Source organism: Stegodyphus dumicola, chromosome 4, assembly GCF_044657685.1.
Source record: "Stegodyphus dumicola isolate Sdum_Otavi_A_Nest chromosome 4, ASM4465768v1".
Lineage (NCBI taxonomy): Eukaryota > Metazoa > Arthropoda > Arachnida > Araneae > Eresidae > Stegodyphus > Stegodyphus dumicola.
The window spans coordinates 62,139,005-62,153,589 of record NC_140771.1 but is presented as its reverse complement, the minus strand read 5'-3'; the positions used below and the strand labels follow the sequence as shown (position 1 = coordinate 62,153,589).

Genomic DNA, 14,585 nt, shown 5'->3' with positions numbered 1-14,585 from the left:
CTAGACTGTAACAATCACCTATATGATGCAAAAAGTATGAGTATATTTTTATTACTGTATTATTGTAACTACAGTATATATTTATGTTTTTGAGGATCATTATATTTTCCTGTTCTGTTCAAAGATTTGTTATGATATTCTAATTCTGCATTTTTTGTCTCTTTCCTTTTGTGGTTTATTTCTTGGAACCTTGTAACAAGTTTGGTGACAGGTTTTGTTTTCTTTTATCAAAAATTCTAATTCTTCCTATCAATGATAAAATCAGGTAGCTGCTGTCAGTTACCTCTCACATTCCTTTCTGTTGCTAGCTGTTGGCAGGCTTACCCAAAGAAAAAAAAAACTGTGCAAAGAAAAAAAAAGGGGGGGGAGACAGTTCTATATCCACTGTTCTACTGCGCCCATTGATGAAATTGCGTTTTTCACATCTTGAAAGCATGACTTAGGATATTAGATTTATATATAGCATTGTTTTAATACAGGTATTTTGACACAAAATCAGACTTTTCCTGAAATGACATGGCAAATTTTCTCCATACTTCGATTCTACAACTCAAATTATGCTTATATATAAAAAAATGTTTTTAATTTATTGCAAAATATACAGAGAAATTCAAAAATTTATCTTGGCACATTTTTTTTTTGTTTTTCAGTTTGCACCAAGAATAATTCACTTACGAACTTCTTAATTTATAGCAACCTATTTTCCTTTCCTTTTTTTCATTGTAATGAGCAGAAAAAAGTCACTGTTCATACTTTCAAATAATTTTAACAAAGGGTGTAAACCATATTTGGTGTTATTATCGCTTATAACAAATATGCCAAATTTCACAAAGTGCTAATTATGTAAATTCATGGGAAAATTTTGAATAAAAAAACTCTTAATTTTTGCCTAGAAATACATCTACTTTAAGATGATGTTAAAAATGTTATAGGTTATAGTTCAAAATTTTTTGAAAAATTTATAAAAATTATATAAAAATACAAATTTTAAAAATAAATCACAAAAAATTGGTGAGTTTTATTTGGAATGAACCTAAATTTCAAAGTGAAAGGAATAATAAAATCAGTTTAATAAAAAAGAGATATTAACAAATATATACCAAATTTGATTAATATTGAAGAGCTAAAATTTTGCAAGCTGATTTTTTTAAAAACTGCTCATGTGATTTTTACAAAACTTGGCAGTTTGGCATAATTTGAGTCGTAGGATCAAAATACCTATATTAGAACAATGCTATATATAAATCTAATATATATCTTAAGTCGCACTTTCGAGACTTGAAAAACGGAATTTCAATTTCGTCAATCAGACCACTAGAATGGGAGATACAGAACCGCCTCCTCCTTTTTTTTTTTTTTTTCTTCTGCACAGTGTACCTTGTAAACTTAAACTAAACTTCCAGTTAATTCTGGGTAGAATTTCTCAAATTTATGGCCAGGCTTGATTGTGTTATGTTATCTGTGCAAATGAAATATTGAACAAGAAGAAAAGAAAACAAATCAACATGACAATGACGATGAAATTGGATTTTTAAGACAGTACTCTCAAACTCATATTGCATACAGGCCGAATGCACAATTTGAAAGCATATATATATATATATGCTATATATATATATATATGCTTATCTTATTGTATGGATACAATTCCTTTATGACACACATTGTGTGGTGTGTTACATATAAGTTTATAATGTGTTTGAAATTTTACTTCTAAAGTTAAATTTTCTTTGAACATGGTTTATGTCAAAGTTTATTTTGATAATGTTCAATTGCATTTTCCACATGGTTTCCCTCTATACTTACATTTTTTTTTTCCAAACTTATATTCCTCCCCCCTCTATTAAACTAAAATTATGAACTCTTTCTTTCAGATGAATTTTGTTTTCTGTTTTCATTAGATGGCCATTTGGTAAATATTTATCAAAATATATGTAAACAACAATAATAAGGCAAAGGGAAAAATTCAAACATACATATACATATTAAATTTGAAACTTTACTACGTATAACACCTCCCCCCAAGACAAACAAACAAAAAACACAATTTCTCATTTTTCTTGAAAATTATAATCTTTTTCATACACTTTGCCTTCACCTTTTGTTAAAGACAAGCTTAAATATTTATTAAAAATCACTGTTATAATTTTATTTACAATATTAATTCAAGAAAATTACTTTGCATATAAAAGCAATGTTCAAAAGTTATGCACAATTCTAAACAATAGGTACTGAGGTAATATAGGTCTAACAATGAGCACAAATAAACAGATTTAATAACTCAGTTAATTTCCTTTCCATTGAAACAGCAATATAAACTGCACAGCTATGCATCTTACTAATCATCCAGAGACTGCTTCAAACGAAGTACACTTTATAACAAAAAAATTGACGCATGAAGGAGTTGTTCAATGGAGACAAAAATTGGTGGATAGGATAATTATGTACAGAATAGTAAATGATAAAAATTTCAGAACAATTGAATGATGTATTTCAGAGTTACAAAGTAACGAGCTCAATAAGGTGCTGACCCAACTCTAGCCTGGTTGCAAGTTGCCACAAGGCATGGTATAGACTGATAAAGCTCCCGGATGGTCTCTTGCGGTATTTCTTGTCAAATTTGCTCCAACTGTCATGCTAGATCATCAACATTCCCTGGTAGATGCAGTCATCTTCACATCATATCCCAGACATGCTCGATGGGAGAGAGATCTAGTTGGCCAAGGAAGTATTTGACAAGCTGTACGACAGTTCATAGCAACTTGTGCTATATGCAGTCTGACATTATCTTGCTGAAAAATAAGGCCAGGGTACTGCAAAATGAACAGTAGCGAAACAGGTCTTAGAATGTTGTCGACGTACCGCTGTTCTGTAAGTGTGCCACTAACGATGACCAAAGGAATCAGGCTATCAAGGGAAACGGCACCCCAGACTATAACTCCTGGTTGAGGGCCTGTGTGGCATGCAATAGTGAAAGCAGAATCAGCATGCTGCTCTGGGCGTCTCCAGACACATCTTCGATGATCGTCACAACACAGTTGGAAGTGGGATTCGCCACTAGAGACTACACGTCCCCAGTCAGCATCATTTCAACCTGATCAAGTCAAGCAAGACTGTAATCTGGCTTGACAGTGTGCAGGCATGAGTGACAGGTAGTGTAACAATCACTACAAGCGTATATTTCGCTCTATCACCCGTCTGTGAATGGTCATGGTGGACACTCATGTGCAGGTCGCACGTCTGATGGTTGATAGCAATGAATTAGGCACTGTGACAGCTGATCTGACAATCACTCTGTCCTTCCAATCTGTTGCAGCTCTAAGTCGACCGCTACCATCATGACGCTGAATCTGCTACTGTCCACTCATTCTTGCCAGCATCTTCTAATTGCCACATCGCTTCAACTCATATGACGAACGATTCTCCGATTTGCCCAACCTGCCTCTTTCTATCCAATGATATGACCTCTTTCAAATTCTGACAGTTGCTTGTTATGAGCTCGAATCCTGTTGCAATGCATTTTTATAGTCATTGAAAGGTATCCTAAATCGCAATGCAATAGAAATTTTTAACACAGTTCAAGAACAGCTCCTTATCTACTGGATGCGCAGTTCCGATGCACTGGAGATTGCATTATTCATTCACTGGACATCAAATTTTATAATCATTTGCATAATGTGGTCAAAACATTTATGCATACAAAATTTCAGAGCAATCGGATGATTTCTTCTTGGTGCGTCAATTGTTTTGTTATAAGTGTTTATATTAAAAGTATCAACTCAACAGAAAAAAAATTAGAAAAGCCACAAAGCTGTAACACCACCAACTGCGGCTGGGCACTAAATTTACTGATTGTACCTACATGGGAAGTTTTTCATGTTATTACAACCACATGACCTAGCATACACATATTCAGGATCAAAGACAAGACCCATTCTTTCTTTTCCCCCTTAAACAGCAGTCTCGCATATAAGCTCAGTACATATATATATTCTTTAAAACTGTAAGAATATTTACAACAAATATGGCTCTTCTAGAAAACTGAAATGTGTTCATGGGTCATGTAAAATACGGCAAATTAAAATGTGTTTGTAGGCTACATGCAGACTGCACTCTGCCAGTTTACAGCCACTGCCTTAAGGGACTGGAAAAAGAGAAATTTATTAATAAAATCAAGATGGATTGAAGTGTTGGAAAAAATATTGTGAATTGTGAATAACCCATTCCTTCCGTTAAACTCAACATTTTTGGTTATTCATCATCCTCTCAGTCTATATTAAGTTGAGTTTGTGGGACTCTACTTTATTTGCACTCCCCAAATGCTTTTGCATAAAAATAAATGAAAGACCTGAAATCACAGCTTGAATGAAGTTGTCATATACTGCTGTGAGGGTAATTAACCCTCTCACTGCATACTTTTTTTTTTATCAAAATAGGTTCAAAAATTGCATATTTTTTATTAAATGTTTCAAAATACAGAATTATCATAAAAAAAAGGTTGTCAGAATACTGAAATTGAAGAATAATGATATAAAAGGAAAATTTTGAAAATAATATTGGTTAAATTATGATTTATTTTACAAAATACAAAGGTAAAAAACATATATACTAATGAAAATATTTTGATAACTGAACAGTTATGACACAAAGGACGTATTTGGATGATTTTTTACATGGTAGAATTATCGGCCGTCTGGAATGTGGGCGTACCCAACTGGAAGTATCAGACGAACTTGGAATTGCCCAGAGTGTCATCTCCAGGCTTTGGCAACGATTCCAAGATGATGGTAATGCGAGTAGACGTTACAGCACAGGTCGCCCCAGAGTTACAATGCTGAATGAGGACCGGTATTTGGCAGTTACTGCCAAAAGAAACAGGCGGAGCACAGCCTCAGACCTGTCTCGTCAGCTCTCTTCAGCCACTGGTACGACAATTTCAAGGCAGACCATGTACAGACGCTTAGGGCAGATTGGTCTATATGCTCGTAGACCTGTCAGATGCGTTCCACTTACTGCAACTCACTGTCGCCTGTGGTTAGCCTGGAGTAGAGAACATGCATTGTGGACACCGCAACAGTGGGCTTGCATGATGTTTTCCGACGAGTCCAGGTCTAGCTTGCAGTCTTATTCTCGCCGAACTTTCATATGGAGAGCTCCAGGTACCTGTTACCACCAAGAAAACATCATTAAACGACACCGTTACGGTGGTGCAGGAGTGCTCGTTTGGGGTGGAATTATTCTGGGTTCCAGAACTGACCTGCATGTTCAAATTGGAACCATGACAATCCAAATCTATCAGGACGGCATTCTGGAACAACATGTATGTTTGTTTTGGGGCATCGTGTTTATGGATGACAACGCCCATCCTCACCGTGCAAACATCATAAGCAAATGCCTTAAATCGGAGGATATCACCCGTATGGACTGCCCAGTATTCTCACCGGGCTTGAATCCAATAGAGCACGTGTGGGACATGCTTGGCCGACAAGTTGCAGCCTGTCAATCTCCTCCTACATGTCTACCGGAACTTCGGAGAGCATTGCTTTTTGAGTGGTGTAATATCCCCCAAGATCAGATCGATAATTTGATACTCAGCATGCCTAGGCATTGTATGGACTGTATTGCATCATCTGGGAGACATACAATATATTAACAATCATACCAACCATGTAATATTGTTTTTTTTTTTTTTTTTTTTTTTTTTTTTTTTTTTTGTAATTTGCTCCAGGGAGAAAAAATCGCTAATTTTTTTAATAATATCAAACATATAGCATCTTTTTTTGCTCTTTACCTTTTGTTTAATAAATAAGCTTTACAAATGAGTCAAATTTGGTTTGCTTCTAACTCTTCCTTTGCCTGATTTTGCATTATGCTTAATTTATGGACATGAGTGTATTTTGCATATCTATTTTGGACCACTGTCGAACGTTTTCAATAGAAACTGAATTTTCAAATTCATCACTATCTGCAGAGGAATCTGAGAAATTGTCATCAGTTTTGCTATAACTAGCTTCAATATTCTTGAAATCAGAGACAGGCTACTATGAGTGTCTGAAATGTCTTCAGGAACATAGGATATATCACTCGTGAAACGCTTCCTGCCAAACATCTTTGAGCTCTGAAAAGCGCGAGCAAAATGTTACATTACGTATTCTTGTATATTTGACAGAAATGTGGACAACTAACGCTATCTGTTAGCCCACATCTAAATAAACATCACAGAAAAGCCAAAAAGAAACCTTGAACAGGAAAAGAGCATTTGCAAAATTCATTCCCACGGAAATCGCAGGTTGCGCAAATTTTGCTACTTTTACGTTGCCCATGGAAATCGTGGGATGCACAGCGAGAGGGTTAATGCTAGTATCTCATCATTTCCATGATCATATGCGATCATATTGAATAGAATAATGTGAGATCCATCATAAAAAAATTCCACAGCATTAGAAGAAAAAAAAAATATACTTACAACTGTCTTTCGATCATATCCACTAACAATGCATCAATGTTTTTCTCATAAGCAAAGTAAAATGCCATTGGTCCAAAATGTCTTGTAGACCTTAAAATGTCAAATTTTTTCTTTAACCTTATATGGTCATACGTTTCATGTGTAACCTACATAAAAGATAATTTTAAATGTTAAGGTAAATAATAAATTTAAATGAACAAATTTGCAATTATTATATTAGTAAACACAAAACTGAAAATATAAATATTATAAACTACAATAAAATTCATGAAATAAATAAAATGATCATCAAATAATTTAAACTGATTAAAAATATTACTAATATAGCTTTTTAATTTGTATAAAGGATCTATACAAATTAAAAAGCTGATGAGAAAATATTCTCCCAACAATCTACATTTCCTCATTTCATACATGAATTTTTGAGTGCTTTAACCTGCTTAAATGTTTTCCACATTCTTAGAGCATATAAATTTAAAACGACCAAAATACTTAAGTAATATTTATTACAGCAATCGACTAATATTAAATGTAATGTGGAACTAATTAAATTGATCATCCATTTGTAACACATAACTTTCTGGAAAAAGTGATAAGAAAATATTTTTAATGGAAGAGTATAAATAAGCAAAAGTTATAATACAGAACTAACATTTTCAGCATGATTAATTAATGAAATATTTAAAATTATTCTGCTGATCCAAATATTAGAAAAATTTTTTTTTTAAACATTAAAGTGCTTTTTCAAAAGCACATGTAAGTGCTCCATCAGAAATCAAATTGTTAAAAACTACTAAATACTGGCAGTTCATCCTGCATTTGAGCATTTGAATCCAGGCAAATGGGCTGGCTGCATGGTTAATTTTCATGTATAATGTGAATCTGAGTTAGTTCCTCTTAGAAATTGCTGCACAAAAACAGTCCTCCCATTCAACATATAGCCCATTGTGAGCTTTGCTATATTCACATAACCTAACCTTATACATGTAACATAGTTCCAAGAAAATATTAACATAATTTATTAAAAGAAACCCATTTATTTTATTGCTATTTCTAAGTATAGCTATTCACATCAAAAATAATTTCAACATATCAAAAACTTATACAGTCAAAAGTCTTTAATCCGGATGTCCATAATCCAGAATGATCTATAATCCGGACCTCAAAGCTACAAACTTTCTGTGCATGCATCAATGCATTATGCGCTGGCGCATGTGCGTACCTTTACGCCTGCGCATATGCATTGATGCATGCGCATAATACATTGACACATGCGTGTTTAATGTATAACGGACAGTATAAGCTAATCTAAAATTATCTAATCATCTATTTCAGTTAATGTTGCAGATTGCGTTGTTCCTTAATCTTCAAATTGGATCCAGCTTATTATTTTTTGCAGACTGTTAGAGCAATTTTATAAAAGTAAGCTTGAACTTTCGATTATGTCAAATAGAATTTCCGATGCTGGATACTGCCAAAGATCTACAAAGTGAAAGCATATTTCGATGTCTATCAAACAAAAAGTGGAATTGCTGCAAAAAATGGATAGAGGCATATCTTTTGTTTCTTTAACCATTCCGAAATCTGTTTGTCAATTTCACGCTGCTCTGCGGAGGGGAGGGGGGACGTTGCAGCACGCATTTAACTGGAAGTTGATCTGTCAGCACTATCCTTATCTTCAGAGCAGATGTTTTTAAGTTGTTCGGCTTATTATTCCTTACTAAATGTCGTATTTCATCTCGATGTACTCCATCTTTGATATGATTTAAATCAAATTCCTCGTCATTATAAATATCATGAATACACACCAATAGTTTTCTGGTTGCAATTTTCTAATTTCGACTATACGTAATGTATGCTTTACGCATGCACGCGTTGAAAGAAATGTTTAATAAAGTAAACAAATATTAAGCTTTTTTTTTTGGTAAATTTTGATACCCTGTAGATCATAATTGCTCTTTATTTTATAAATTATGGTTTCATATTTTTAATTTTATAATTTCTGCATGCCATCTTACCAGATTTAAATTGATGATCTATAATCCGGAAAATCTTTTGACTGTACATAATTAGGCCCTACGTGCAATCCCTTTTCAGTTGCAAAGCATTTTTGAATTTATTTCATAATGAATGCAGAAGGTAAACATAGTGAAAAGTCTTAGAACAACTACAAGGTATATTTTTGGCATCACGAGAGATATATTTATCATGTTAGCATAATTAAGGTAGTACTGAGCATAATGTCATTTTGTCACCACTGGCACTCATAACCTGAAACAAATGATGAGCAATTTTGAACTTATGTTTGAAATCCTTCTGGGGAATGTACACTCATATATGTAGATAAGTACAACAATAACACCTCTGATATAGCATAGGAATAAGAAACCATTTTATAAAGTTACTTTTACATGCCAATATATTATTGGTATGTAGTAATAATATACAAATAATATGCTATTACAGCATGCCAAATTCATCAGGATATGATCTTTGGGGTTTTGAAATAGTTCTACAACTATATACACTTAGGCTACTATGATACTGGTATGCAACATTTATATATGTAAATGGCAGGCTACCTCATTTCATGCTAAAGTTAAATTAATTTCAATATGTTCTGCATTCACTACTTTCTTTATAGGTTTGTGAGATTTGAGAAATATGAAAACAAGAGCTATAATCTTTTCTACAACCATGGAATACTGCCAAAATATTACAAATGTTCTCATTCCCACAAACTGAAATTTTACGTCCAGCAAAACGCACTCAGGATGTGCAACACTGAAAAGTAAAGACAAAATAGTGTGAAGAGAGAAGGAAATAGGTTTGAGGGAAAGCAGATCATATTTACAACAGCCCTACATTTTATCTACTGATGCTGCAAGAGGATAACAACAGTCAAATTTTGCCAAGAACTTTATTAGCCCAAAGGGTTTAGTCTCAAAACGGCATTTGGTGGCATATCATGTTTTAAATTGCTGCCCCAAATATTATTGCCCTGTATTATATTTAAAGAAATTAAATACAGTCAAAAGTTCTTAATCTGGACTCGTCGGGACTTCGGCTATTCCGGATTATAGATCATCAGTTTAAATCTGGTAAGATGGCATGCAGAAATTATAAAATTAAAAATATGAAACCGTAATTTATGAAATAAAGAACAATTATGATCTAAAGGGTATCAAAATTTACAAAAAGAAAAAGCTTAATATTTATTTGTTTACTTTATTAAACATTTCCTTCAATGTAAGTTGCTTCATTTCATGTGATAATACTTTCTCTTTAATTCTATTAAACAGACATAATTTCTTGTTTAGTTACAAAGTTCCGCTGTTCAAGTCCTATAATTGCTGTGTTGAGAATACGGACTAATTTGTCAATCGAAATGTTTTCGTTTTCAATAACCTCTAGGTCACTTTCTTCACTATCCGAAGCGAATTATAATGAGGAGGAACTTGATTTAAATCATATCAAAGACAGAATGAAATACTACACTTAGTATGGAATTATAAACCAAATAAAATAAAAACATCTGCCCTGAAGATAAGGATAGTGTTGACAGATCAACTTCCAATCTGCCCTGTGAAATTGATAAACAGATTTCGGATCTCAAAACATACTTTCGCTTTGTAGATACAAATTACATATTAGTAAATATATATCGGAAATTCTATTTGACATAATCTTTCTAATCTATCATAATCTAATAATGACGTTTCTGCCCCCCCCCCCCCTCTGTGCCTCAGAGCAGTGTGAAATTGATAAACAGATTTCGGATTTCAAAACATACTTTCGCTTTGTAGTAAATATATATCGGAAATTCTATTTGACATAATCGAAAGTTCAAGCTTACTTTTATAAAATTGATCTAACAGTCTGCAAAAAATAATAAGCCGGATCCAATTCGAAGATTAAGGAACAACGCAATCGGCAACATTAACTGAATTAGATAACTTTAGCTTAGCGTATAACTCTGTTACAATTTAAACGTGCATGCGCACAAACATATTCGCAGCCGTAAGGGTCTTACGCGCTCTCGTAAACGCCTGTGCACACGCGTGAACGCGACGCATGCGCAGAAAGTTTGTAGCTTTGAGGTCCGGATTATGGGTGTCCGAATTAACGACTTTTGACTGTAATTAGAAATCTGCATGAATGTATGTATGTTTCTCACATTGTGAAAATATGACAGTACCTAGAGCCATCAAATTTTGAATAACGTAATACTCCACCCAAACATGGGCACTTATAAGCCCGAGTCTGGAATTTCAAATTTGTTTTATTACCTATTTCATATTCTGTAAAACTTTATCAAGTTTTTTATTAAGAAACTGAATGATTTCAAAGCAAGCATGGCAACAAATGTATGGAATAAAACATTTTTATCTTCACTGCTCAAGACCGTCTGTAGGAAATTGTAAATATGCTGTTTTTAAATATTTTGTGATATTGCTGTTGAATTGAATTATATGTGGTTGAAGTGCAAAGAACATGATATTTAATAAATAAAGTTAATCCAGAAAATGTTAAAAATATACTCCTTTGAACATAATATAAAATCTTCAAAGCTTTCTTTCTTTCTTTCTTTCTTTCTTTTTTTTTTTTTAAGGTAAATAATACAGGGAATAAAATTTATTGATGCTACTTTGGCAGGTGGACCTATGGATTTTTTGCTGATTCCCCCCCCCCACAGTTTTTACAATTGCCTGCCCTCTTAAAAATGCCATTAAGCATAGCAAAATATTCTAAACTTTCAAAATATACAATACTGTTGAAAATAATGTATTACTCTTTTAATGAATACGTCTTTTTTCAAGATGGCAGGTGATTGTAAATAAATACATTTACTTTGACTATAAAATACTAAAGTAAGGTTAAATTATTACTTTTATAGCATAGAAATAGAATAAAAATACTGTGCCAATGTTTAATAAGATTAAAACACTACTCAAATTGAAACACAACTAAGTAATTTTATAATACAGTTATTTAAGGATAAAACATCTGTGACAGTAAAAAATAGCTCAGTCATTGCTGAAATTAATGTATTAATTTTTTTAATAAAAATTAAATATATATATATAAAATAATAGAAACGTATGTACTTAGGTTTTTGTTGAGTATCTAGTATCTAATAACTTTTAAGCATATATTGGTAAGTACCACCATTTAAAAAAAATCTAAATCACAACTTAGATTTCAATGAAAAAAATTGAAAAAGAAAAGGCATGGGCAGAAATAAAATAATTTTAAAAAACATAAACTTTATAAATAAATGAAACAATTTATATGCAAATTAATGGATCATAAAGATTTTTAAAAAAATTTAGAAAAATAAGAAAAAAAAATTATTTCCATAATAGGTATTATTTTTTAGATTCCGAAGATCAGGGTACAGGTGATAAATGAACCTCCGATTTCACAGCCAGGTTGGCCAAAATAAAGTCTCAAAGGAGAAGTATCAGATTCTGATGTTGGCTTTAGTTTTTCTTTATGCAAATTATGAACGGAGGTCAATTGGCTGTAAGCTAACGTGGATGCTGCTGAATGGCCGATGACGTCAAGATTGGCGGGTTGGCCGAGTATTATATATACGGCGGTATCGGCGAATGTGTTGTTATGAGTTAGCATAATGCTAGTTTTTTTTTCACTCAAATGATTTTAAATGTAAAGGCTACAGTGTTAGCTTATTTTATTTTAATTTACGGAATAAAGCATGAATTTTATTTAGATTAGTCTTAGCTTTATTTAAGGGAAGCAAAATATGCTTTGCCTTTATCGCCACTGCTAACAGGGTTATGGGCCCAGCGCCAACAGCTAATCTGTCATCCAGTTCAACTCAGCATTGAAGGAATGTAGGTGAAGAAAGCCGTTATCCACGAAAAGAACCTAACCTGTCTTAGAAGTTTGTTCAAATTAATGTACTCACACTTAATTGAAGATTTCATTATTACCTGAAGGTTTTGAGCTGTTAAACCATGACAACTGGGATCAATGGAAAGTCGATATGAAAATGCTGTTACTGGATAGAAACTGTTGGAGTTTCATAGAGGATAAAGAAGAAGAATTAGATAAAAGTGCAACAAGACATGAAAAGCAGGAATTCACATTGAGAGAGAATAGAGCCTTCCCTACATTATATTATGGAATTAAAACTGAGTTCAGACCGCTGATACAAGAATGCTCAAGTGGTAAAGAAGCATGGGAAGTTCTACAGAAGCAATTCGAACTCAAAACAAGAGCAAGGATAATTCAGTCACTGGATGAATGTTTTAGTATTAGATATAAGCCAACTGAAGAAATAGGATTACTCATCGTGAGAATAAGAATGACTGCAAAGAAGTTGGCTGAAGCTGGTCACAATTTGGCAGATCTTTTTAAAGGATTTCAGGCAATAAGGAGATTACCCCAGGAATACTCCGGCATTGTACAGTTGATATATAGGTGGAAGGACAAAGATTTTACACTGAAAAGAATTGCTGAAGAACTAGTAAGGGAAGAAAGCCGACTTCGCCAGGTATATGCCGATTTAGAAGACAGCAAGGTAAGCGTGTTTAATAGTATTAGTTCAAATGCAGGGAAAGATAGAGTTGAAAATAAAACTAAATCTAAGAAAAATATGGGGAATATGAGAATAGGACCTTGTTTCAGATGTCATAAATTTGGACACTTAATCGCTCAATGTAAAGAAATGTAAGTAAAAATCAGAAGTTTAAAATAGACGATAAAAATGGACAGTTTAAATATAAAGAATTAATGTTAGTAGAAAATTATGTAACAACTACAGATAAAGGATGTAATGCAGATAAATTTAATTGGGTCATAGATACTGCAGCTACAACTCATTTCTGTAATAATAGAAATTTAATAACAAATTTTGAAGAAATAAACGATATACGTATGTCTTTAGCTGTAGGAAATTGTGAAAGTAAAGTACTAGGAAAGGGTACAGTGAAATTTGTAGTAAAAGTAGGCAATCGAATAAATTGGATTGTGTTAGATAATGTGTTATATAATCCGAATCTAAGAAGAAATTTACTATTGGGAGCAAGGTTAGAAAAGGCAGGTGCTCATTTTGTGATTTCAAAAGGGAAGATGTGGATATACTTTAATAATTGGGATAGATTATGCTATGCTAAACGATATGACGTACTTTATCATGTAAAACCATTTAGATATGCAACAGATAAAAAGGAAGCTGGTTACGGTACATAAATTGGAAAGTTAAATAAAGTAGACAATGCGATGCTATGACATCAGAGATTTAGCCACATAAGTTTTGATTATATTAAGAATACTAGTAAGAATCAAAGAGTAGAAGAGTTACCAGAAATTGAAAAACCAATGGAGAGGTGTGAACTGTGTATTATTGCTAAATCTTGTAGAATAACTTTTAAAATTGTTCCGAAGAGATCAGATAAACCATTACAGTTGGTTTATTTAGATGTTTGTGGTCCACTACCAGTTCCATCTAAGGGTGGGAGTAAATATTTCCTCGCTATTGTGGAAGACTATAGTAGATTAGTAACAGTGTATTGTATGAAAAATAAAAATGAATCGTTCTACAACTTTAAGAATTATCATAGGCAAATGGAAAGAGTGACGAACAGAAAATTAATAAGTATACGCACCGATAACGGTGGGGAATTCTGTAAAAGGCAATTCGAAGGGTACTTAGCTGAAAATGGAACTAATGTTGAATGCACAAATGCGTACACCCCAGAAGAGAATGGTATGTGTGAACGTTTTAACCGAACGGCATTAGACGCAGTTAAAGCTATGCTTAATGACAGTAAAATGGGAAAAGAATGGTGGGCACAAGCTCTTGGCTGTTTCGTACATACGTGTAACAGAGTATGTCATAAAAGCAACCTAACCCCTTATGAAACGTTCCTAAATAGAAAACCCAGTGTTGTTTATTTTAAAATATTTGGTTGTAAAGCCTATGTTGGTGTGCCAAAACAGATTAGAAATAAATTACAAATGAGGTGCAAAGAAGGAACCATGGTAGGATATGCGAAGGAAACTAGGAGTTATAGGATATGGCTACCAGAAGAACGCAGATTAATAGAAACCTGTAATGTGAAGTTCGATGAAAAACTGAATGCAGCAAATG

At 33.1% G+C, this 14,585-nt stretch overlaps 1 protein-coding gene across 1 annotated transcript in view; it reads right to left on the bottom strand.

The window, feature by feature from the left end:
• The window catches only part of mRpS22 (mitochondrial ribosomal protein S22), a 107,473-nt gene that overhangs the window by 34,419 nt on the left and 58,469 nt on the right, over window positions 1-14,585 (bottom strand). Inside the window, exon 6 of the mRNA XM_085815017.1 lies at window positions 6,467-6,612. Coding sequence (XP_085671143.1) covers window positions 6,467-6,612 — 146 coding nt within the window. The remainder of the gene's footprint in view (window positions 1-6,466; window positions 6,613-14,585) is intronic.